This window comes from Haliotis rufescens, unplaced genomic scaffold (genome assembly GCF_023055435.1).
Source record: "Haliotis rufescens isolate VD_foot unplaced genomic scaffold, xgHalRufe1.0.p SCAF_23, whole genome shotgun sequence".
NCBI lineage: Eukaryota > Metazoa > Mollusca > Gastropoda > Lepetellida > Haliotidae > Haliotis > Haliotis rufescens.
The window spans coordinates 1,269,890-1,297,081 of NW_025963924.1; the positions used below are offsets into that span (position 1 = coordinate 1,269,890).

General features: G+C 38.9%; 1 protein-coding gene and 1 long non-coding RNA gene across 8 annotated transcripts in view; one reads left to right on the forward strand and one right to left on the reverse strand.

Moving 5' to 3' along the window:
- LOC124140137 (FERM domain-containing protein 4A-like) overlaps positions 1-27,192 on the reverse strand; it is a 214,736-nt gene that overhangs the window by 176,705 nt on the left and 10,839 nt on the right. For 4 of the 7 annotated variants that reach the window (XM_046507534.2, XM_046507532.2, XM_046507533.2 and 1 more), the window contains exon 1: positions 1,024-2,182. The exons of 1 other annotated variant lie outside the window; for it this stretch is intronic. In XM_046507534.2, coding sequence (XP_046363490.2) covers positions 1,024-1,272 — 249 coding nt within the window. In that variant the 5' untranslated portion in view covers positions 1,273-2,182. Of the gene's footprint in view, positions 1-1,023; positions 2,183-13,075; positions 13,101-20,890; positions 20,930-27,192 lie in introns of those variants that run through there. 2 more of the 7 variants (XM_046507540.2, XM_046507544.2) reach the window with 2 other exon arrangements.
- Positions 2,168-27,192, forward strand: part of LOC124140140 — a 33,043-nt gene continuing 8,018 nt past the window's right edge. The window contains exons 1-2 of the long non-coding RNA XR_006861881.2: positions 2,168-2,320; positions 2,847-3,197. This is a non-coding gene — a long non-coding RNA (uncharacterized LOC124140140). The remainder of the gene's footprint in view (positions 2,321-2,846; positions 3,198-27,192) is intronic.

The following is a 27,192-nucleotide window of genomic DNA, read 5'->3' on the forward strand; positions in this document are numbered from 1 at the left end:
TACAATGGCTAACATGGCTTACATTATCTGGTCCAGTTTCCCAGATGCCCAGATTAACAATGCATGGTGTTGTGGTCAATAATTCACTCCTTTCTAAGGTGTTAAGCCCAAGGTTTCACAAGTGATCACATCTGGCCTAATAAGGGTGTCGTCATGACAGACATGATATATCGGACTGCTGACAGAGAGGAAGCAACTTCGTTTCCACCTGACAAATGTCAATATTTTGAGTAAAAAGATTGAACTCACTCATTCAAAATTCATCCAGATTTCTCCTTGTATCATTGTTTAACTGGATGATGATTGAAATGGTGCATTTGGTTTAACAATTTTTCGGATTAGGAAGTGGAGTCATGTCAAGGAAGAGCAAAAATTATCACAATCATTTTCTTTCTGTCAAGATACTTCTGACGATGTCAAGCTGTCTGTAGCAGTCATCTGAACACTGCCCTGCCCCACAGCTATGCATGTCTAATGACAACGGAGTTCGGATCTGCTCCAGCTCCCATTGTATCATTTATACAACTGAAATAAATCTATCAATTGTATCAGTATGTATCTGGGTATGGGTCATTATTGTCAGCTGTCAACTGTCACAAATGTTGGAGATCACCCAAACGACTACATCCAACACCAGATCGGACATGACAAAAATTTGGCATACTTGTTGAGATGCGTCATTGATCACCATCATCCCCCCACCCAACCCCACCCCACCCCACAAGAAGACACCACATTGGCTGACCTGACTGCACGTGACTAACCCTGTTGACACACCTGCCGATGTGCAACTCCTGTCACCATACTAACGGCCCTTATTACGCAGATGGCACATCTGTTTAATTAACTGCACTCAAACATCATAAACAATGCAGGAAGGGTGTAAATAATGAACAGTAAACACATGTAAACAGTATGTGGGTCAATAGTGGTTCAATACTTCATCACAATCACTTATTAAGAACATACAACCCATCAATATATGACAAATATTATATAGATATATGTTTCTTTATATCTTACCAATTTGTTTTCAAACAGCCGAACAAGATTTCGTACAGAGCTTCGAGATCCTGTCCGGACCAAACTGACAAGACTTCTCTGCCGTTTTCTTGGTTTATCCTGAGACATACTCCGATCTCTTCGACTCCGAACTTCCTGAGATTTCGCACGTCGGGCATGGCTCTGGTTTCGAGTTCGACTTCTGGCCTCACGTGCACTTTTTATTTCTGGATCCTCACAGAAGGCCACTCTGCGCTCTTTCAACGACATTATTACAAATAGGAACTACTCACACCCAAATGGTCACACACTATGTAGCATCAACACTGTACCAAACTGGTTCAAACATCATCATTTAAATACTCCACTCGATTATTCCATAATGAAAATATGAAAATAGCAATCCAACAATTCTCCACATCGGTTATAACATGACTCCAGTGATGACAGGTACCTTGTTATCCTGGTTAATCCAATCAATAGAAGTTTTCTCCACATCGAAATACGCAGTGGGGAATCCCTGAGTACTCCACCAGTGTCTGACTGTAAGCATTGTATATCCACTGCTGTCCATGGGGAGTCCACATGCAGTCTGCCACACAACAGGTAACCGGCCACCTGAGTGAAGCCTGTCTCACACTGCTCCCAGAGGAGAGGGGGAGGGGGAGGGGGAGGGGGACAGGGAGGGGGTGCTGTCCATCTGTCTCACCCTTGGTCCAGCCCAGCAGGGGTCAGATTGTTCAATTTTTGTCTATCCTTGAACCTTACAAAAATTCCCAGTCTGTATACACATCAACACATGGGAATCATTTCGCAACAAAATCTAAATGTTCGAGAAATTCAGCAGTAGGGTTTCTGTAGGTAGAAACTCTAACCACCTGCTAGAAGATGCTCAGGCAGCAGTACTCATTATACCCAGTAATTAAAATCACCAGAGGAATTCACGGCAGCAGACGGGGAAACTTGTACAGAGCTGAGGCTGCCTAAGTGATTCCACCAGTTAGGCAAGGAGGTAGGGAAAAAAGTGAACACCAACCAAATATTCTAAACAGCAATCACATACTAATATATTCCAGCACATTTCTCACAAATCCTCCAGTTTCTGACAGAGGGGTACCATTACAAGTATGTAGCATAGTTCTGTAAAGTTCACAGTGTCACACGCTGATTCAAGAACAACATCAATGGCAGAAGCAGTCAGACAAGCCCATTCTCTCACTTCAAAGTAGCGAGTAGTCCGACATACCCCATCCACGTGGAGGCTGGCCCAATCTCACCTCCAGACTAGCATCCTAACACGCCTCAGGTAAAACTGACGGTGAGAAAATCTTAGATGTGTGTACACTCTGTCATAACTGCTGCAGTAATTGAGCCCCCTGATCAATAACCCCACACAATGGCTGTTGGTTATCTAGTAGCACGTAAGTAATCCAACTATATGCTCTCCACGTAAATCCTGCTTCCGTTCACGTTGCTAGCAGCATATCTGATCAATGCATCATATAAAGTTAAACTCACAAATCCCACAATACAACCAGCCAGCTAAAACTGCATACATCAGTTCACGGAACAGTCCAGGTATTGTTGTCACACTTCCGAGCCGACTACAAATCCTGGAAGCCACTTCTGACTTTCATCAGGTGGTTTGTAAGCTGAGATCCAACTTATGGATGTGCCGTTTGTTAAAAATGTTCCAAGGCGGTGTTCAAGCTACCTGCTGTTTACAATCACAAGCCTAATTGTTCTCTGTCACACAACTGGGTGTGCGTCTCTTAATGTTCTCAGCAAGGCCTCTTAATGTTCTCAGCAAGGCCGTACTATGACACTGTCACATTTCATTTCAGACAACAAGCAAAAGATGCTCAGAATTTCCCTTTCCATAAACCTCAACCACACAGGAAAGAAAAGACACTGGAGGCATTATGATCAAATATTTCGAAGGAAATGCAACTGTAGAGCATCATAGAAGGTTATTCATCCCTGCCAGCACTGAGAGTGTCCATGAGGTTTGTGCTGTGCCCGGCTTGTCAACGGAGAGCAGGGGTTGTGTTAACATGGGCTGACCTACCCGACACAGGTGAATTAGCTACTTTCCCGGGGAAAGACGCGCAGGGTGAAATGGCCTATTTGACAAGCAGTGTTTGCTGTAGCTGACCTTTTCTACTCCTTTCTACTCCTTCACCACTCTCCAAAAGGTAAGTGTCCAACTCAAACAAATTCACAACCCTTCACAAACCCACCTTCCAATCACTTGTGACTTTGAAAAGATTGCTGATACTTCCACTCTACCAGCCCGCGCCTAACATCCGTCCACTGCAGGGTCTGTGGGTAGTATATCAACAGATGAAATATCCACTTAGTGAACAGGAAGGATCCAGATTCCAAATCCATATCCTATGTCAACATCCTAGCTCATATTCAATATACAAGTTTGGTAAGAACTTAATTGGTGAGTACACCAACCACTCACTATATTGGCTCTATACAAATGTCCACATATCAAGTATCAGGACTCCTCCCATGCAGGGCTCCCCTTTCTCCCGATACTGTCATTAGGGTCCTGTATCATACAATCGCATTGTCACCAATAGCTTACTAAATCCATATCCCGTGGCAACTTTTAACAAGCTCCGGAGAGCCTACAGCAATTCTCATGAAAATCCCGACCTATAGAATTGAGAATTGGTTACTGGAATTTCGGACATGTGGATCACCTGTTTTACACGGGTGTGCTCAACATACCGGCGTGGCTTGTTACCGTTCTCTCTGTGTGGTCAGTCCAGCCATACAAGCCATATACTCCTGTGACCAGGGACTATAATCTCAATGTTTGTAATTCCAATCCTGAATTCCTGCGTGTCTGGAGAGAAAACATGTCCATCAACATTTCCAAACTCTCTCCCAAGGCTGTCATAATCCACATACGATAAAGTAGAATTTGTCCAAACACTACTCATTAACTAATAAGTATATGGCTGTTTGCCTCTAAGCACCACTGCGGTATAAACTTCTCAATTCAAGTATCCCTGCTACAGGATATGATACACTTCAGTGTATAACGCCTTATAAAATATTAGGTAATTCTCCTGGATGAACTTGACTACACTGCAGTATGCTTGGTCCAAGTGTTCATCCCAAGTTCTGTATCCGGTCTGACCAGGCAGGTATATCCTCAACAGCAAGATGCTGTATAATCCTTCACAGGATAATAGCCAACTACAGTCTGCCTATGCTCATTAACAAATTACTGTGATGTTGGCTAGGTAATGCTATCTGTGAGAATCCACATGGTTGGTTACCCCCTGATAAGTCCTCTCCCTGGAGGCATGGTGTTCAAGAGCTGCAATCATGGCTACTTTCGAGACTGATTCTTCATTCACATCACGACAAATGTCCAGAGTTCGAGTAATGCAAGTTAGAGGAGAAGATCACAGATTTCCCTGCTGTGTCTTTCTTCACATATATCTGCTGTCCATCAATCAGGGCCTCCTGTTAACTCTCACACCATCACAGCTCTGTAGCTTCTGGTAGTCCACCTCTGCTGCATATACTACTACCAGACCACTGTTGGTTAAACCATTTCTGTTATCTTGCCTCTCCCACTTCTGAACCCACTCCTTACCCCACTTCTGTCACTTCTTATCCCACTTCTGCTCTCCCACTTCTACCACCTCTTATCCCACTTTTGCTATTCCGTATCTACCTCCTCTTATCCCACTTCTGCTATTCCACGTCTACCATTTATCCCACTTCTGCTATTCCACATCTACCACTTATCCCACTTCTGCTATTCTGCCTCTATCACTTCTGACCCCACCTTTTTCCCCAAATCTCTCCAACCACATATACAACTATCAGAAACAATTTCCCCTCTCCTACAAATGGTCAGTTCCCAGCTGGTGTGGGCAGTATGGAAGGGCAGATGGGGCCATTACACCTCTGCTCAGGAGGTATAACGAGGCATATGTATGGAGCCAGGGTTTTATTGACAATAATCATTGGAAAGAAGCAGGCCCTCTGGAAGCTGGTCTGTCCGGAATTGTAAACATACTCTACAGGTTCAATCACATTTAGCATCGCTTGTCCACATGATTAGATTATCGCAGCATCCAACTAAATCAGAACCCAAGAATAATTACCATTAATACATTTTTCATGAATTTACAGGTTAATATCCCATACAGAATGTCAAACCTAATCCAATCCTATTCATACAAAGTCATAATTGAACCTGATAAACAGGTGCAATGAGGCAGGGGCTTATCAATAGACGAGAATCAGTCTATCATCAAAATACAACCCATCAACCTTATCAAACATCTTGAGTATGTCACTTCCATTCTATAAGATGCAATTAAAATCAGTTCTGCTCACTGAAGTGTACCAGCCTTAGAATACATTCAGCTCAATCATGGGAAAGTCAGATCGAATGTAGTCATGCCTCTCCTCTGAATACATGGATGTGTATTTTTGTGACAGGGATGAAAAGAATCCATGACAAACAGGGTCTAGATAGGCCTCAAATTGCACATCTATAAACACAATACTTCCATAGTTGGAGTGCACTGCACAGCTACCATATTCGACATAATAAGCGCCCAGGGCGCTCTCAAAATCAGAATTTTGGTGAAAAAGAACAGAGTTGAAAGATCGTAAAATTCTGTGGTTTATGCTGACAGCCTGAATTGTTTATATACCACAGATATATTTTTCGAGAATTTAATTTCCAATAATTAAGGATGCATATAACACACGTATTATACACGATCAAATAAGTCTTGTGTACATTGATCATTCGGAAGGGGTGCTCATTTGGATTGTTCACTTGCCAATATATTAGCAAATATCACCGTGGGCGTTTATTAGAGTGGGGCGTTATTATTGCGTCGAATACGGTAGTATATGAGAAAGATGAAATGACTAATTGGCAGGCAGTGGGAAGCTACACGACTGGCTGGGTTTAAATTGTTATGAGGCCATGTTTTCTCTGTGGTAGGTATGTAGAATGGACCAGGTTGTATACAGAGGTGGGTGGATGGAAGCCTTGTGTCCTAGATGTTTAGTTGAAGGGTCTGGTATCACTGATCACTCAGAGCTGCACCGTTCAGTCAACAGAACCATGATGCTAACATCTTTGTTTAGTTTCCAAGTTACCTGGTTTTACCCAGTATTATAATGAATGCGATGTTGTTGTTTATTTGTTTGTTGTTTAACGCCGCACCAACCAATACGATAAGCTTGGGTTGCTGAAGACCAATTCTAACCCAGAATCTTTACAAGAGAGGAAAAACGAGATGTAGTGTTTGTGCATCATTCGCTGAGTGAGTGAGTGAGTGAGTGAGTGAGTGAGTGAGTGAGTGAGTGAGTGAGTGAGTGAGTGAGTGAGTGAGTGAGTGAGTGAGTGAGAGTGAGTGAGTGGGGAAGTGTGGTGCCTAAATTTGATCTGTAAATAAAAATCTGTAAAGAAAATATAGGTATGCAAGCTGAAAAGGCTTCAAAACATTTAACATACCGGGTATATAAAATAAGTTAGGTAATGGCAAATTTACACAAATACACCGCTTCTCTGGAGCTCTGAAATACACATCAAGGTCCTGCCCAAGAATCACCACAAGGCCGCTTATGTAAATAATATCAGTACCACTCAACATATCAGCAATAGTGACAGTAGATGTTGGGATTCACAAGAATCTGTCTCCAAGTTTATCTGATACCATGTCTGAATAATACAATCAAGCCAGATACATAGGAGGGTGGTTATCCTGTTATGCTTCTTATCACATAGCACAAGACAAACTGACAGGTAAATGGACAAACTATCTGGACCCCACAATCCACAAGATGCCCACGGAGCTGGCACTCTGTCCTATCTTCCCACACTGATAGACTACAAACATGAGGCCAAAACACAAGTATATGTTTCCCGTTTCCCTGACACTAAACTGGAGCCCCTGAACCTTTTACCACAGCTTTTATCACCATGTTGGAATGGTATGCACATGCATTTCATACCACTAGCATAAGTTTGTAGATGGAGAAAGTTAGTAATGGGTATTGGGCTGACTTTTGTAATGCAATTTATTGCAATAATGATTCATGTATTGCAATACATACCACAATATATTGCCTGCATTCTTTCATCTGTTATGAACCTTAACAAAAAAAACTTTCCCCGCACATTTTTGACAACTTCATATATTGTTGGATGTTGCTGTGTTGCTGTGCATAAAAAGACACATTATATTCAGAAAACTGGTCACAAATAGTTTTGCTTTTTCGATCACAGGAAGCTTATTTCTTAATTTCATAATTTAACTCCAATTTTTTACTTATGTAAAATTTTAAAACAATATGAAGATATGAATGATTTTGAAAAATGCAATATACCTGTATTTTCCATATGTATTTGGGTGAATTGATACAGCAACTTCACGATATAATATCTATAGTGATCATGGTGATATGAATGATTACATTAAATCGGGTGGAAACATCTTGATTATAAATATTTCAGAGAAGTTTCGAAAGGAAAAGCTGACTGAAGACATGTTTTGAAGCTGCTATTGTAGTAGTGAACTTGAAACACTAATTACAACACATTTTGGGATATTTGACTGACAAGGCGTAAATAATGTATTTTAGCATGTGTATCATCTTGTATCGACACAGAAAAAAGTATATTGTGTATTGTGTATCTCATCATCTCATAAAACAATGCACTGGTATATAGTTTCACCCCCAATTCTTCTACGTACCCATTAGTATTTTATATCATGGTACACCAGCTATGGAGACCTAAAGAGGCTGAAAACCACAGAACAAGACAATCTCCTCGCTTCTCTGTCAATCACAAGAAAAACAGGATCACATTCTAAAATCAGATAACAATTCAACCGTAGCAGATAGTTTCTATAGATAAGTTATTTGAATTTCATGAGGGTTTCTGGGTTTGATAAGGAAGTCTGTGTTGTAACGTGTCTGTTTTAACCTCGTCACTTGCCCACTCAATCCAGGCAGTATTTCAGCTTCACAAGGCCGAGAAGCAGCATGACATGACACTCTATATTCAATACTAAAACAGGATCAGTTTACATGTGTAACATCTGCTACATGAAACAAAAAACAAAAACATCTACATCATGTTCAGTTCAGTTCAAACAGCATATTTAATTCACCATGCTCCTCTTTGAAGTTCATTTCCAAACAGCCCCACCACTTCAACAAAAAACAAACAAAAACACGGGGCTTGATTTAGCTATACAAAACATGCACCAGTGCAACCCATTACTGAAAATTTCACCAAATATTTATGTCTTTATGTATTTAGGTCAGTTTTGTGTTTTTTATACAACTTTGTTATACCTTCAGTTTCTGTACAAATTCTACCACATCTAATGTTGGTGCTATGTCAATCAAAGGTCAAAGGCATCTTTGAGGTCATTGTGAAAAATTAGACTTGGGCAAGTATTCCCCAATGCCACTTGGAAGAAATTCACAGAGGGATAATCACAGGTCAATTATCTTCAGGCAGTAGTCATAAGAAAAATCACCGTTGGTAACGGTCAAATTCCAACAAAAACTTAAAGGAGTCTGTTTCAAGGGGCTGCAAATAATGCTGCCCAAATGATGAAGAAGAAGACATAATATGTAAGCCATAAGTTATGAATGATAAATGTCCGGTTCATTATGTGTCCTGTGTTTTTAAACTGCTTCCATACCCGATGCCATTGCCACAATGCCCTGAATATTACTGAATGGCAGTGTTATACATCATGTTTACCAGATACACCATGCTGACCTATCTTATTGTTTTACAAGACAAAACAAAACAATTGTCGTGACTTAACCCAAAACTGTTTTGAGTCTAGTTTAAGAATTTTTCACAAGTCAAAAACCGAAAGAGCAAAAAGCCCTCAACTCTGTTTTCAGCATGGATTTCTATTCATGCTAATAAATATGGAAACCGTTTCATCGCATTTATTTTCACAGTAATAACACTTGACATATCTACGCAAACAATCAAAATCAAAATTTCCACAAGCTCAAAACATATCTGCAACATGCAGGAGATTGTTGGAGATTGTTCAAAATTCTTCAAGATTCTTCAAGTGTTTCCCTGCTTGAGGAGGTATCTTATCAGATACTTCTCAAAATCTAACTCAAAGAATCACACTTCATGAAAGTGTAGAGATGTGTAAGCAATGCTGATTTATCATCACCATTCCATCTTGAGTATACATGAAGTGATGTAACCCAAGGTCAAATATTTTCCGCTGGATGGGTACAGGGGATTATCTTGAAAACAAAGTCATTAAAAGATAAGAGGCCGCCTACCAGTGAGAATGTGATGGCAAGGTGAGGTTCCTGATACAGGTAAGATGTTCAGGTAGCTGTGCCTCACATTCCTTTCCTGGTTCTCCACCTCCCTGGAGTCAATCTTATCTTGATAACACCAGATACTTCAGGTCATATCTGTACCCTTATTACTAGTTCCCTGATGCATGTTACTGCCATATCATCCAAAAGGATAAATTCTAAATTTCATTTACCATTTCTGATAACATTTGAGTTACATACATATGGACATATGAGTTACATACATATGGACCCGATGGGGATTCTGGGTTAAAATAGAGACCCATCAACCTTCATTAATCTAGGAGGCAACTAAATCATCAAATGGATCGACTGGTCTGGCAAAGTTGTTTGTTTGTTTGTTTATTTGTTTGCCGCACTCAGCAATATTCCAGCTGTATGATGGTGGTCTGTAATAATCAAGTCTGGACCAAACAATCCAGTGATTGATATCACGAGCATCGACACATGCAACTGGGATAGAATATAATAGAATTTTTATTGTACTGAACACCCTCATGGGCAGGGTACAGACTATCTACATATGAACATGTATATAATTATAGATATGACAGGTATATGTATATGATGTACATTATGTATAGAGGCATTATTTCATTTACATCATATAAACATTTATGTATATTAGGTTATTGCTGGCAGCGTACACAGATACGATGACATAAATCAACCAAGTCATCGAGCCTGTCCACTCGATTCTGTTAGTCACCTCTTACGACAAGCATGAGTTGCTGAAGACCTATTCTAACCCAGGTCTTCACGGATCGTCAGGCTAAGTGACTTGGTTGACTGCATGTTATCATAGCCCAATGTCATGGAATAATACCCATAACATTCATCACTGGTTTGTCTGGTCCAGACTCAATTATTTACAGGCTGAGCTCCTATAGCTATGACATTGCTGTGTGTAACATTAAACAACAAACAAACAAATAAATAATAATAATGACTCAGCAGAGAGAATATAGGATATAGAATTCAAATTTGTTTAAATCATGATATTCAGAATTAGCACTTGATTGTCGTCATTTGCCAGGAGTCCAGAATACCAGTTCACAATGTTAACCTCTGGCATGACACCTGATATTTACAGATGAGTGACTGCCTCAAAATGTTCAAGGTAAATTTCACATAATTTGCATTAAAATAACACACAAAATCATTATATCTTATTTTAATGAATATGATTGATATTTCTGTGATCCCAAAGTTGGTCACTGCCAAGACCCCATAGACATTCACTAGAGCATTCACCCGTATTTCCAAGCATATTGAATTTACACATGTCGACATGGCCTCGCCCAAGGCTGTACTGAATGATAAGTCCAACGGTGTAAAGTTAATCTATCCTTGAAATAGGCAAGTCTAGATAAGCAGACAGTACAGGATGCCAGTCTCTTAAAGGGACAACTTGTTCTTACTTTTTACAAAATCTAGAAATTATTATTTAAACTAATAATTTTTTCCTTAGAGGTTTGTGCAAGTCTAATGTCGACACAGCAAAAGTGTATCTATCATCAAGGCCTCAAACGATTGAGCGTGCTTCCCCACGTCTAAATTCCCTGAGTCGAGTAAGCCACACAGCTCCCAGTCCCAGGTTACAACCCATCAAGCATCACTTGACCACAACAACCATACAGTGACCCAGAGCTGACCTCACTCAGGACTTCAACAGGCAGCCTTTATTGAACATCCCCTCCAAACCAAATATAGCCAAAATGGCCACAACATTACAATAATCTAACGACTTGAGACTCTCAGTCGAGGATTACCGTAATCATGACAAAGTTGACACCAGATTAGACGAGGTTCCGGGGCCTTCTATAATAGTCTGGCCACTGGTGACAGAGAGACACAAGAGGAAATTGCCATGGTCCTTGTACTTAGAGTGAGGCTGGAACTGAATTGTAAGTGTCGGTACTACTCTGGCTGTAAGCTCCCAGTGATGTATTGTGGGAAACTTGTGTGGTGGTGGAACGACCAAGTAAATGTATTGTGACACACTCAAGTAAATACTGTAACACATGAAATCAGCTCCTTCATACAGCAGAGCGTTTATGTGCTGGGGAGAATGGTTAATAATGGGTTTGGCCAGACCAATGGGTAGTGATTATCATTGTTCTGTCTCAACATGAAGCAGTAAAGGTGCATTTCTTTATCATATTCTGTAATAAATTGAGTTATCGGGTCTCCTAAAAGCCTGTTGAGGGTTGTCTAGAGGATAATCTGTTTTCTCTCCATACACAATGTCTATGTTTGATTCGTGTTTATAGATTGGTTCATTTAGAAGGGTAAATTGTGTTTGACATCCAAATTATCTTAGGGATAATATTAAAATTTGGTTATGATGTGAAGAAGAATCCTATCAAGTCCTATCAAACACTGATAAAACCATGGAAATGTCACTGCCACCTCTCTCTAGCACAATTACTGCATGTGAAAGTATTGAAACCCTTATTAATATGGTTTGTTTATTTGTTCTTTAAAGCCACACTCAGCAATATTCCAGCTATATGACGGCGGTCTGAAAATAAACTAGTCTGAACCAGACAATCCAGAGATTGATATCATGAGCATCGATCCATGCAATTGGGACATGATGACATGCATCAACCATGTAAGCGAGCCTGACCACCCAATCTCGTTAGTCGGCTCTCACGACAAGCATAGTCGGGATGCTGGAGACCTATTCTACCCCGGATCTTCATTGGGTGCTAATATGGTAAAGCGCCGTTTAATTATACACTTGGTCTTGCACCATGGAATTTATGTTTTTTAGGTATTTCTTTTACAAAAAGCCTAGGCAAGTCTAGATCAAACTAACCAAGTCTAGTTTGCTTGATTCCACAGTCAATGAAAACAGCAGAAGAGAAAAGGTTCTTTCGAAAAAATATTTTTATTATTTTAAAGACATGTTTTCATTGACTAAGTGTTCCTCTATACACTGGGCTGCCATGGGCCCCTTCAGCAGTACTCCTATTAAGTATCACCTCAACAAGACTGAATACCTTCCTGAACAAAAGCCACCTGGGAAACAGCCACTTCTCAGGCTTGTTGGTCCATTCAGACAAAACAGGACATCATCAGCATCCCATATATTATCATGAATACAGATTGATGGTAATGATATGTACAAGTTTGTCAAGCACCATCTCACCAGATGCTGCCTGTGTGAATAATGTTTTCATTCAAAGGTAAATGAGTTACCAATTACAAGATCATCTTACCCTCATGACCACGATCCACACTTGGCAGTTATTCATATGAACTGGATCTTAATTCTGACAATGTCTGAGGAAGTAATTCACCAGATATAACTGAAAATTATTCCCACTAAACTGGTAATCTTTTTCATCCTTAAATCATCCATTTTGCTGTAATAGCCAGTAAGCTGATTAAAAATAAATATCCTTTCAGAGATAATGGTTCAGTTTGCCAAAGCCCCATTTTCAAGATTTCCAGAAAATGAGTTTGAGTGCAACTAATCAAGAAACTAGGCCCTTGTTCCACAAAGAAGCCCTTCAATTGTCAAAACTTGTACAGCTTTACCAGAGATGAATGATGGCCCGAGCAGTGTTTGATACAAAACAAATACCAGGCTGCCATCAGGACCCACAGACTTTAGAAGCTGCAGGCCCTGATTTCTTCAGGACCCCATTTGCAGCTTATTGTGACAAATAAATAGACATAAACTTACCGTAGGATATAAGGACCCATACAACTTTGGAACGACAGGCTCGACACAAGATCTACCACGGGCCTACAGGCAGGCACTTATTTTGAACAGTGGGCCGGAGTCTAAGGGTATAGAGGTGGTCATTTGTCAAAAATGCATGTATAGGCAGAAGGCAGGAATACCTTTACTCAAAATTGATACAATTGGTTTCAAAATGTTATGGAGGTAGTAAACATGGTAAATAGTGGAACACAGCCATGTTTTTCCAATTTCTTTTTTAATCTCAAAGCTACTAATAAAAATGTAGCATAAAAATCCACTGGGACCAAGTGCTTTTGAGTGAGTCGCCTTGAACAGTTATTCCAGTTATATCATGGCATGTCAGCTGAATGTGGTTGGAAAGCCTGAAGTGATACAGGTCTCCGATGTATACCACTTTGACAAAAACAGACAAAAACGAATTCTGACAGCAGAACAAAAGGAAACCTGCTACCTGTAACACCCAAATGAGTGAGCGATCAAGTAAATGTGATCTAAAGGACTATCAGGACAATATTATCAATACTCCAGACATTGTCTGGAAACATACACGTGGGTTATCCAGCCTGGACAGCCTTCATGTCACAATGACTGATGTGGAGTCACTTATTGGCCACTTCACAATCATGTCTGCTTACTCTCTCAACGACAATATTACCGAATGTCTGCTGGCGGGCCACAAGATAATTGTTTCAAAAAAAACTTCACCAAAAATAAATCTTTGCAACTCAGGAGTAATGATACATTTGTTGCAAGTGTCACATCCAGGGTATGGTGGAATTCCCATGGAAGTCTGCTCTGAGCTGAGGCACACAATTATGGCGTCATCTGCAGACAACTCCTAATGTTGCTCTTACTCATATTGTACATGTCAGGATCTATCGGCCCTGTGGGTCAGTTAAGCTAAAAGCATTGCACACCACACATCAATACCCAAAACAAATGAATTTTCCGTTTGCTCAAACCTCAAACAATTTAATACCAGACCATTTTTCACAATCAAAACATATCCTTAACCATACCTTAGATATCAGTCATAGATCATGAAAAGTAACATTCTAAAGTTGACAAAATATCAGTAACTTCGTTTTTGTCTTGTATAAGACCTGGTTTTAACATAGCTCCATATATATCTAGATTATACTGGGTAACCTTTCTTTGCTAAACTTACACAAAATAGTTTGATGCAAATGACAATATTTAGAAGAATAAATCGTGAATCATGGCCTTGTCTGACATTTCTTCTTTCCCTCTCCCTCCCCCCCCCCCCCCTCCCACATCATTTTCAGCTCTAAAATAAATCTATAAACACAAATATAGATACCAATTTCAGAACAGATATTGTTACAATATTTGCCTTGTTACTCCAACAGAAGAAACAAACAAGTTCATGCTGAAGTGACAACAGGAATTTAGCCTTTGGAAATAAGTGGTGGCAATTACTTGGCCTTACACAGAAATGTCAGCTTCAGTCATGGTGTTTCTCCAGCAGTAGCTGTGCCCAAAGACACGTTCCTACCAGCTGAGAAGCCACAATGAGAAATGACACGGGCATCATGTGCTGGTGCATTGGCCTTACACAGAAATGTCAGCTTCAGTCATGGTGTTTCTCCAGCAGTAGCTGTGCCCAAAGACACGTTCCTACCAGCTGAGAAGCCACAATGGGAGATGACACAGGCATCATGTGCTGGTGCATTGTCGCAAGTGCATGAAGCTGAGGTCGCATCACTTTTATATTTACTGCATCAAATACACCAGGAAGGTTTTGTTATTGAGTCTGCAGGGTTCAACAGAGTTTCTTGTTACCGACATGCTTTGAAGCCTGATAACAAAAATCTGTTGAGAAATGTCACGCAACTGTTTATGACTCAGGGCTGTGATGAAATTGTGGAGGTGTATGACCAGATAAATGGGTTACGAAAACATTTTCTAACCACCTTCAAATCATCAGAGAATTGCATGAGAATCAAGTTTTTCATATTAATGTATTTGTTACCAATATAACAACATACCACATAAAAAAATATCATATAACATAAAGTCCATTGCTATAAAGTCCATTGCTATAAAGGGCTTTGATCATGTTAACGTGACAAATTGCTGTGTTTGTAAGATGCAGTCTGTGTTCTGTAAGCATCAAACTGGCCATGGCAAGCTGTAATTCCAGTGTGTTGTGTTAAACTTATATTATAAAAAACACAACACATGAGGACATCAAGGATGTTACTTCGATATTTACATTCAGGAAGATATGCAATTCTCTCACAGGACACAGATTACATCAGTGTTTCAGTAATGGAAACCTACATCATAAATACACTGACATCTGTAAATTATAAAATGTGCACAGCAGCACTTGTTAAGGATGAATATATCTGCATGCTCTGTGGAATCGGTAGACACTTAGTCAATGAAAACATCTCTTCAAAAAATTATTATTTTCTTCTTCGAAAGAACCTTTCCTCTTCTGCTGTTTTCATAATCAAGGAAACTAGATTTGGTTTAATTTGATCTAGACTTGCCTAGGCTTTTAGTAAAATATACATGGTTGTTGTTGGTTGCTGTGTTGTTTTATGCCACACTCAGCAATATTCCAGCTATATGATGGTGGTCTGTAACTAATCGAGTCTGGACCAGACAATCCAGTGTTTGATATCATGAGCATCGATCCACGCAATCTCCATGGGCCCAAAATATGTATGGAATGGAATCGGTAGTCATGCCACAATGGTTGAAGGCAAGGAACAATATATAATCAATGTGTAGGCCATGGGTAATGATGGCTGCTCACCATCCGTCATAATGGCAGGTGAGGGTGGGAGAATGGGAGAGTGGGAGAGTGGTCGAGTGAACGAGTGAGCGAGTCAGAGTTGTTGCTAAAGTCACAAATGATAATGTGTAATAGTCCAGCAGTATCACGGCGTCCTGAAACAGTAAACCAATGTTTGATATTATTATCAATATCCCATACCTTTGTGACACCAATCAGCCTATCACAACATCAGTGGCCTTAAAGTATGACCTTATGTCATTTATGAGAGAAATCAACAAAGTACTATATACACTGCACGTTGTTGTTATTTATCGAGTAACATGACGAGGTCACAGGACTTGATCCAAGATGTCTCACAGTCGAAATGCTTGTAACGAACTACAGTTATAACAAACTAAACTAAGTGGTCCTTTTGAGTTCCTTACAACTGTAGTTTACTGTATAGCCAGTAGTGGGAAGCCCCCGACATGTGAAATGTCTTTCAGTAGTTATCTTAGCTGACAATTATCAACATAATAACACTTAAAGTCAAACTGATGCCAATTGTCAGGTTTGGACAAGTATGAGAGGACTTTAAAGTTCAGGCAAGGATGTGATTTGAGAAAGATCTGGTCAGATCTATTTAAATCTAAACGAATCTATTCTTGGCCAAGCTTAGGTTTGTCTCACTCACTCACTCAACCAGAAAATCATTACAGTTTGACATAGACAAAATACATCTTGTGCCTTATACGAACCCTAGTAAATCCACACCCTGGCAAATGAGTAGCCCAATCTGCATCACAATACAACCCATCCATTAACTACCACAAACTCTTTCCCTTCCCTCCCCTCTATCAATACTGTATCAGCCATAATGACCCCAAACTGAACACGATACCTACAGTCTCACTACCTCAGCAGCCACAGAATACAAACCCATCAACTTTCCATCAACAAACGAGTTTCAATTTGTGGACAAGATCGCGGAGTCCCCAAGGGAGAAAAGAACAGTGAATATTGCATCAGGAAACGAAAAAATGTGAAAAACATCTTCTATTGAGGGCTAAAATAGTCTTCAATTGTCCAGACAAGTATTACTCGAGCAGATCCAATTTGACACAAGTCGTCAAGTACTGGAACGCTGTGATCAGCAGGTCCATGATTGAACACTTCCAGCCTCAAGGCTGCACCAGCCAGCTTCGGTCTTCTCCCTCAATTGTGTGTCTGAAGAACATTGTTAGAACTAAACTCTGAAGGCCTGTGTCCACCATTTTACGCAGATGTTTATATGAGATTTACAAGTTTTGAGACGCCCCAAAGCCATACAACGTGATAAATGAGTGTTTCACATGTATTATTCACAATGTATGGTCAGAGTCATTATGTTTTAGATTCACTCGAATCATTTTCCTCCACTCAACCATGATACATTCTACTTCAAACCAGATATTAGGGCAATCAAGTTTTTATTCTATTACTTCTTCGTCTTCTTGTGAGTGAGTGAGTGAGTGAGTGAGTGAGTGAGTGAGTGAGTGAGTGAGTGAGTGAGTGAGTGAGTGAGTGAGTGAGTGAGTGAGTGAGTGAGTGAGTGAGTATGATTATGAGTTGGGTTCAACATCAGCAATTTTACTGCATGTCAGGTCGTATGATATTTACTTTGGTGAAACCCACACTCACGCATATTGTGCCCATGTATCAGGAATCACTATTTGGTGAATCTGGGATTCGAACCCAGGATTATTGCACAGCAATTTGCAGCACCTTAGACGTCTGGGCCAACCATATCCCACATCTCAGAAAGCAAGGCAGTGTTTCGAATCACTGTGTATACTATAACCACATTAAAAGAAACGAGGCAAAAAGTGAGCAGGGCTCACTGATTCCTCAAACTTCTACTCCAAAAAAATTCTCAGTTCAAAACAAGAAAAAAGCAATAATTTCTCAGAAAATCCACTTATCAAAATCGTGACTATGCCTGTCGTAAGAGGCAACTACAGGATCAGGTGGTCAGGCTCGCTGACTTGGTTGATGCATGTCATTGCATCCCAATTGTGTAGATCAATGCTCATGATTTCAATCACTGGATTTTCTGGTCCAGACTCCATTTAAACAGACCTCTGTCATATAGCTGGAATATTGCTGAGTGCGGGGTTAAACAACAAACCAACAAACTTATCGAAATCAAACTTCGCACTGCACCTCTCCTATTGGTATAGACTGTACGCCCGATTGCAAAAGAATCCATGAAGTAGTTTTCAAGTTAAAAAATTAAAAATAGGTACATTTTTTCTGAAAATACAAATACTGAAATCAACTTTTCACTGTGCCTCTCCTATTGGTACAAAATGTGTTAAAATCCCTTTCCCCATGTTCCCAACCTTGCAACAATAAAACCCATGTCAGTCTTAATCAGGAAGGGATCATATGCAACATATAAGAAATTAATAACCATCCCATTAGGGGGTCTTGTCAACAGATTGTTCTGGCTGCAAAAATGAGGTTGGGGGTTGAGAGTGCATTTAGTTTCTCTACGCAACTGATCTTAAGGGAGTATGCTTTTGAAAGATTGGTCACGAGAGTTCAGGCAATTAAGACCCTGTTCACTTCAAAATTTCAAATTATCTTTAAAATGTCAAACTGACTTTCCTGGTACTTAACCTATTTGAAACAGTGTGTGTGCGCTCTGCTTCTCAATGGCAACTAAATATAGTTTTAGACAAAAGTGGGCAGTTAAAAGATTAAAATTTGTTTTACAGCTTCAATCAACTTTTGACAAGACCCTATGTCATTTTGTCTAATAATAGCATCATTTTGTTTGAAGCATGGCAAGACCCAGCCGACCCGACCCAACCCACTGCCTTGCATTGCTTCATGAGTTTGTCAGTAATGGTATCCAAAAGGCAGAAGTATGAGCACAAACAATGTTTTGGGGTAAAAGATGTTTAGGTTGATTACCCGGGCTAACATATAATCTTCAACAAAAAGCTCTTGAAATAACAATGCAGTACAATATTCTAAGTATATTCCCATTCAATCACATAAACTTTTGTTCATGTGAACATGCCTGGGATTTATTTTAAATTGCTGGGGGAAAATAATTTGCCTCAGGTTTCACTAAAAAACATTACCTGGACATAGATGATGTCCTGATAAAAAAAAGTTTTGTTGTGATTCTACCCCCACAAAACGTCAGGCTCATCAGACATTTTAGAGTCGCAAAATATTTTGTCTCGGACAAAAAAAGCCAGGCACCAGACCATCCTCCTCCGGAATATTAAATTGTCAGTCCCTTATCTTCAACAGAAATGTGGACTTCTGAAGCCTGATCCATCACTACGACTCCCCTCCCCATCACAGACATAGCACCCACCCTAACCTGCACAGATGACCTTCCCCAACGAGTCGGTTCTGTCTCCCATTACATGCACAACGCCTGCATTCCGACCCAGTGATATTTACAAAGTTATTTCCATAAAACATGCACATTGTATACCGGTGTACATCTGCACGTACAGATCTCAGTTTGCAGCATAGAAAGCTGGGAGGTCAGTTGAAGACAACTCGTAGAATGCTGAAGGAGAGATATGTTGCCGAACAGAAATTTCACAGTTCAAATGTAAGGCTCTTGTCTGTCTTCCAAGTCACACAAATTATCTATCCCCCTACTGTTGTCTGCTACTGTTGTAAGGACAGAAAGAAAAAAGGCCTCTTTTGTGTTCTTGATGTCAGAAAGGTATTCAAATAATTAGTCTGTACATTTATCTTAAACAATAGGTAGTCACTTTACACAGTAGTTATTTTTTAAATGTTTAATCAGATTTCTTTATATAATTGGTGATACTTCGTGAGTACAAACAGGTTTGAATCTGTTACATCCAAAAACATTAACATTTCTCTATCATATAAAAAAAAAAATTCAATAAAAAGCAACATGTCCACATTCAAAAGGTTTGGTTTTCCATCAATTTATAAAAAAAATTATTTCATGATATTCTATTTTCAATGCAGCATACATCTGTAACAATCATTGACTAGATTACCATGGTAACATCTGCATGTGTTCTTAAAAGCAAGTTTCATAACTAACAAGCCTGATCACAAATAAACAGCATGTTTATCCATGACATACCATATTATTATCATGATCATCATCATGTGTTTATCAAACCAGTAAACACAAACATGCCACCACACTGCTCACTCAACATGAAGAATAAAGTTTTGTTTGCGTTTGTTGTTTAACGCTGTACCAAGTAATATTCCGGCTGTATGACGTTAATAATCAAGTTTGGACAAGACAATCCTTTGATCGACACCATGAGCATCGATCTACGCAATTGGGGTACAATGACATTTATCAACCAAGTCAGCAAGCCTCACCACCCGATCCTGTTTGTCGCCTATTACAACAAGGATAGTCAACTTTTATGGCAAGCATGAGATGTTGAAGACCTATTCTAAGCCAGATCTTCACGGGTCTCATGATCAATAGAACACATTGTTATGAGGTAAATATGTTTTCAGAATCATATACAAACTTTTGACCAAAAAACAGAGCAAAATACAAAAATATTTGAAATCTATAAAACTTTAAAATGTTAACAATATTTTAACATGTTCAAAATCCTTCATCCATACTTTCTTATATTAAATATTTGTCAGTTTCCCGCAATGAGACATTCTCAATAGGGATTACAAAAAAAGTACATAATAAAGTGTGTTTATAGAAATATGAGCAAGACAAAAAATATCATAACAAAATTCTGATTACATTGAAAATATAACAAATTGCATGACTTTCTCAAAACCTGTGAAGATCCGGGGTAGAATCAGGCTCGCTGACTTGGTTGATGCATGTCATCGTAGCCCATTTGCGTGGATCGATGCTTATGATGTCAATCACCTGATTGTATAGTCTAGACTCAATTATTTACAGACCGATGGAATATTGCTGAGTGCGAAGTTAAAAAACAAACAAACAAACTTTCTAAAATCTGATACCTTAAATCAATAACAATTTCCACAACAATAACCATATTTACCATATTCGCCTTCAACCAGTTCATGGCGCATCACGTCCAAGTTTTCTCAGGACAAAGAGTTGAAACCAACATTCAGGCTCCCCAGCATCAACTGTCAGCAGATCTTATGTTCATATTGTCTACCAGTTTGTCAACTTTGATATTTGGCAGCAGCTCTGGCTTGAATTTCCTTTCGCCCATGGAAGTGGCATCATCTAATTCATCACACAATTATCTGGGAAGATATCATTACAGATCTACTAAAGAGATGCTGACTTTTATATAACCTCTCTTCCACTGCTCCCATAGGTTGCGAATACCTGGCAGCTGGTTCTAACTTCATATATATCACCACTTTGTCATTCTTTGTCTCCCTGCAGGAAGAACATATGTACAATTGGAAGCATGTACGCGCACCAGTGTCAGACTTAAGTTTTTCCAAATGTCTCCCGACCATGACTTCTCTTCAGCTATGTGGCCAGGAAATGAAAAGCAGTTCAGATTGGAGATAGAAATTACAGTGATTAGCTGGAGACCAATGGCATTACGACACCATCATCATTTTATCAACTCTTGATAAGACTCTTTTTTTATCATGTCCAAATTTGACAAAAAGACCTTTTGAACATGTTGGCTGACAGTCAGTCAATCCCCTTGACATTGCTAGAATAAATCTGAAAAAGGGTATTTTGTGTTTTTCAAATTTTTGGCTGATAATCACAATTCAATGTCTGAAATTTAATTATCTACACTTTTTGCAGGGCAATCAAACATTATTTCGATAACTGGAATTTTGTCTGAAAACGACAGCATCAGTCATGTCAGTCAATGGTTTCAAATGTCAAAAGTTTCAAATATCAAATACTCAGTAACACCATTCAATCAGAAAACATGATGTACTGTCAATACCAAAAAATTGACGGTGAACTTTTCACAGCTCTCATTTCCTATTTGTATTGAAACAGCTGAAAGATGGACATGACGTCACTCTGTAATGCTATGATATCATGAAATAATGGATAACTTATTCATATAGTTTCCATGACAACTGAACCACCTGGCTCGCAGAATAGGGAGAAAAAAATCAACAAAATCGTGAGTGAGTGAGAAATGGTACCTTTGAGGGGAATGGAACCCAGGTCTTTGGTGTGATGATTGAATGCTTTAACTCCCAAGGTACCCCACCGCCCCATATTTCCATGTGACACGATCGACTCCTTTTCAAGTTTGTTAATAAGAAGAAAATTCATATTTAGTGACCAGTCAAGAAAATGTCCATGCAAGAAATAGCCATGGAACATTTTTCACCCAGACTGTACAACACAAAACCATTTGTTTCATGTTTCTCATCAAGAAAACCATATCCTGTTAAGAAACGGAAAATACATAACTTTTTACTGAAATAAATACATGTGAGATCACTACTATAAGAAATTAACCAACGTTCAAAGAGAAAATTTAAAAACTTGATCAAGAGATGTGAAATGACAAAGCCCTTGCTTTGGTCGCTTCTGTTTGTGAACATTGTCAAGAGTTCTGTAGATGCAGAAAACACTTCAAGTCATCCTCGGCAACTACAGCACCATCCACACAATCTGCCCAACTCCTTCTGCCAAGTGACCTCAGACAGGGGATTTTTTCCCCCACAGCTCAACATGCTCAAAGAACAGCATCTTGAAATTCTTACAGATGATAAATATAGTCACACAGTGCCATAGCTGATTTGACCAGCTCAAACTGTCTTTCAGTGTCATTTTCAGAAAATGTCAGTAATATATTCATGGTATAGACCGTTGTTACATCTACGAGACCAACAGGAATATTACTAGCCACAGGATTCTGACAAGCAACTATTTTTAAACCCTTTTTCTTTCACACTACAATATCAAAGTCTTGATGGAGATAGTTAATGGTAGGTAAATATGTTGCTGATGTTTATATAATATGTAATCAAGTTTATCATAAGTTAACTTCTGATCTTTTAACTTGTTCCATCATTGTAATGGATATACAGTCATGCCCAATGGAATGAAAGATGTCACGACAACTCCATTCCGCATTTGTGTACAAAGGGAGATAACCCTGTATGAGACTGAGAACACTGGCCTGTGTTTGACAGACATTTCTCTGTACTACTGTGTAACTGCCTGCCCACCTGCCCGTGGCTAGTAACTTTTCTGTCAGGCTGCATAAAATTTCTTCCACCTGCCCGACTGTCTGGCAGATAATTTAGGACTACTTACAATTCAGATTAATTATAACTCCTTGTACATTCTCAAGTGATTGTTTGCATTATTCCAACTGAATCAAGATGCAATGTGGCTCTTATTTGTTGCGATTTTTCAATATTTATGTTTCAGGTTTTTACCTTGACTTACAAAAGTGGGGGTTCAGGGGACCCCCAATAATTAATGTTGAGGGTCTTGCAGGCAATGAGGGTCCTGTAAAATAATGAAATGGTGTAGTGTCCTGTACGTTTAGATAATTACTTGAGAGCCTGGAATGAACCAATGATCATGTGGACAGTGGTCATGATTGATGGATGAAATGACTGACACCCATTACTGCTCTTGAAGCGCTGTAGGTACTATGAATATTATCATGCATCACGAGGGACGCAGGATATATTTTTTTCTGCGTCCATTCTCTGAATATGTGTGTACTGGATGCACATTTGTGCGTCATGTAAAACCTTGTGTCTGAATGCGGGCAGGCAACATTTATGCAGTGTTAGAAATTGGCACTAGTCCTGTAGTCCTTGCCAAACTGCTCAATAGTTAAGGTATCCTAAGGACCAGCAAAAATTTGCAATTTTCAAGGGTTTTGCTATATGTTATCATTATAGAGTCCAGTAGACTAGAACTGTTAGTTTCTACTGCTGTTATGGGTCACCTGCCTTGTTGGGATCCAAAATTACTTTAAACACTGCTTCCTGAGTCCATGAGGTTAGCTTCTATCATGTCTATAGTATTTGATGCTAAGGACCCCAAAATCTTTACTTTTTCATAATAATGACTGCTGGAATTTCCTGCCTATTTTTAAACACTGCTCCTAATTATGAAGAAAACTATATACCTAGTTCTCCATTGCCTTTTGTGTGTGTCTATGAATATTGAATCAAATTATGAAATTCAGAACAAAAAGCAACCGATTCCTGTGATCGAAAAAGCAAAACTATTCGCGACCCGCTTCCTGTTCATAATGTGTCTATTATGTATTGGCAACATAATGACTACAAAGTTGTCAAAAATGTGTGGGGAAAGTCCAATGTATGGCCCATTTCAGACTTCAAAAACCTTCAAGTTATTTCAGCTAATATTATTCAGGTTCACAACAAATTACAGATGAAAGAACGAATGCAATATATTATGGTACATGTCACAATACATGAATCATAACTGCAATAAACTGCAATACACAAATCAGGCCAGTACCCATATCTAATATCACTCATAACACATCTGGGACATCATTCTGTTGTTTGGGAGCTTGATTATTTTTCAACAATGGACAGTTGGTTGTGTTCTCTGCTCTGTTGCACGTGCTTCATGAAAGGGTGACCTCAATGTACGTTACATGGCTGTTTAAAATGTTTTGTCAAAGAGTCGAGATGTGTTAAGTTGTGGACAATCCTTGTAACTCTCCATTTCTTAAAAAATAATGGGAGTAGGCTCCTCGGGACATTCCGCTCTATGTAATGCCAATAAGTAAAATGTTCACTTAATCCTAATCTATCTTCCTCCCTTATCTAAACACTGGAGATACACTTTCAAACTCAGGCTTATGATCAAGCTTCCACTTCCAACATCTTGAAAGCTACGACATTTACTGTAGTAAGATTTTGATCAAGACCAAAAGCAATGGCCAAGTCTTCATAAGTTGGGTTCAAGAAAGCAGAAACTACAAGTGTAATCTTTGTTTGTCTTCAACTGATTTATAAAATAATTACTCACAAGAGAGTTTCAATTATTGCCCCTTAACTTGAACTTAAATTATTCAACTAATGCTCAATTATATTTACTGACCTCTACATTTCTGTACAAAGCAAGAATTTGTATAGCATGCTATCAAGAAGAAGAAAAAGAAGTTAAAAACATTGACATACACAATAGAATACAAATATTGTTATGAATACTAGTATATTGCTAGAGAGGAGATGCAGATTTTCTTTGCCTGAACATTTTGTGAATGAAATTGGAGATAATTTTTGCAAAAGGCTCTGGTGGACTTAATAGTATTTTTAGCAATATTGGGTGCATAGCTAAGGCAGTTGATGAATTTAGTTCCTGCCTCAGATCTGTGATTATGTGAAACTGCAAAACATCTTTATAAATAACATGTATAGTTACATTGATTTATCATTTTCATGCTAATAAAAAAACATTCACTTGTTAACTGTTCGGCTGTTTCAATGTCTTTGAATGTGTCTAATCAAATATTTTAATGAATTAACAGTTTTTGTATGCTTATATGATACAGATGACATCGAGTAAACATCTGAAAATTTGTTAGTAAAGTATCATAACACAAAGACACTACTAGTTTACATTCAACTTATTTAGATTATACAGTCTGACTCATCACACCATGGAAACTGATATATATATAAATCTAGTGATTCAGAGGTATTAAAAAACCCAATTCATCACAATTTCCCACAAATATCAAAACACCAAAAACACCATGCATATATTCACCTTCGGCCTCATCAAATCCTTTGCCTTCCACTTCCTACGAAGAATATCGTAGAAAAAATGTCAGAAAGGATACACGTTATCTTTGCAACAGAATTAATCTGATACCAATGACATTTAGTCCAGCTCAGAAGTAATCCTGACAGAGTGGTCTCCCTTGGACCAAGATGTCCAAGTGGCTGTATCCCTGGTTGAATTATTCTCCACAGGGAGAGAGGGTGAAGGCTCTCTGATACCACCACTGAGCACTATGTATATATAGCTGAGGCGTGTATGAGGTCTGTGTTTTGTAACCCAGATAACTGCACTGAACACAAGTCTCAGTGTAAACACTGCATCTGTCATGATGTACAACTCTGGTGCAGATTCGGAGGCTGACGATGTTTGTACAAGATGGTGTGACTATACCCTGGGATGCATAATGTATCAAGTGGGCTTCATGGAATGTCTGCTCGGCATGGGGATAAAGTCTGGTCGGTATATTGTGGACAAAAGCATTGAAGTCATTTACATGGTCGATTCATGATGTTACATGGTTTTAATGAACAAGACTCCCAAGATTTCAACTTTCAGACTTTTACATGATCAACTTTCATACCATAAACACGATACATGAAAAAAGGAACTGAAGTCATGTAATCTTCAACAGATGACATAGTTAAAACAGTTTCATTTGGAAAAGGTGAACCCTAACTTAATATATGCAAATAAGCATTGATAAAAGATGGAGGTTTTATAATTACAGAAGAATTTTTAGTCCTGCACCATGACTGTGGAATCTATATTTTTTAGGTTGTTTATTTTACTAAAAGCCTAGGTAAGTCTAGTTTGTTTGATTCCACAGCAGAGAGGAAAGGTTCTTTCGAATTTTTTAATTATTATTTTAAAGGCATGTTTCCATTGACTAAGTCATAGTAAGCATGGTAAGTGTTAGTCTAGGTGATTATACAAAATAAATTCACAACGTTCTCACATTAAAAGGACTGCTATATCTGAAACATGTTCTATTCATATGTGGGTTATTTATTGTAAGATTTACATCCCACAGGTCTAGCTCTAAATGGTGACTAACTGTTCAGTTTCCTTCTGAGTAACTTGATCTTGGTAGTTTTCACCGTGTCTAACATCTGCAAACATGAACACAGATCCACTGATTCAGACTTTCCTCCAGTTGATCATTAGCCGGAAAACCTGTCATCATCAAATACTAATGATGAAGCTGAGAGCTTATTAAGCATGTCCAAAAAACATCAGCTCCACATCAAACTTCTGAAATCTCATGTTTGAAGTAATTAATTTTCATCAATCTGGAACAGATATTTATTTCATTTCAGTTGAGCATGTCAAGTGGACATATTCCAGCGATAGAAACTAACAGTTTTAGCCCACGAGTCCTTATGATGACAACATATAGCAAAACCCCTAAAAAGGGCAAATCTTCATAGTCCTTAGGATACCTTAACTATTGGGCAGTTTGGCAAGGACTACAGGACTAGTGCCAATTTCTATCACTGTATTCATGCACAAATAAAGTACAATATGATCTGCAAAAATTCATGGATTCTCTTGACAACATGCACCTTGAGGAGATATACATAATTTTCAGTTGACATCAATTGCAGTGAATGA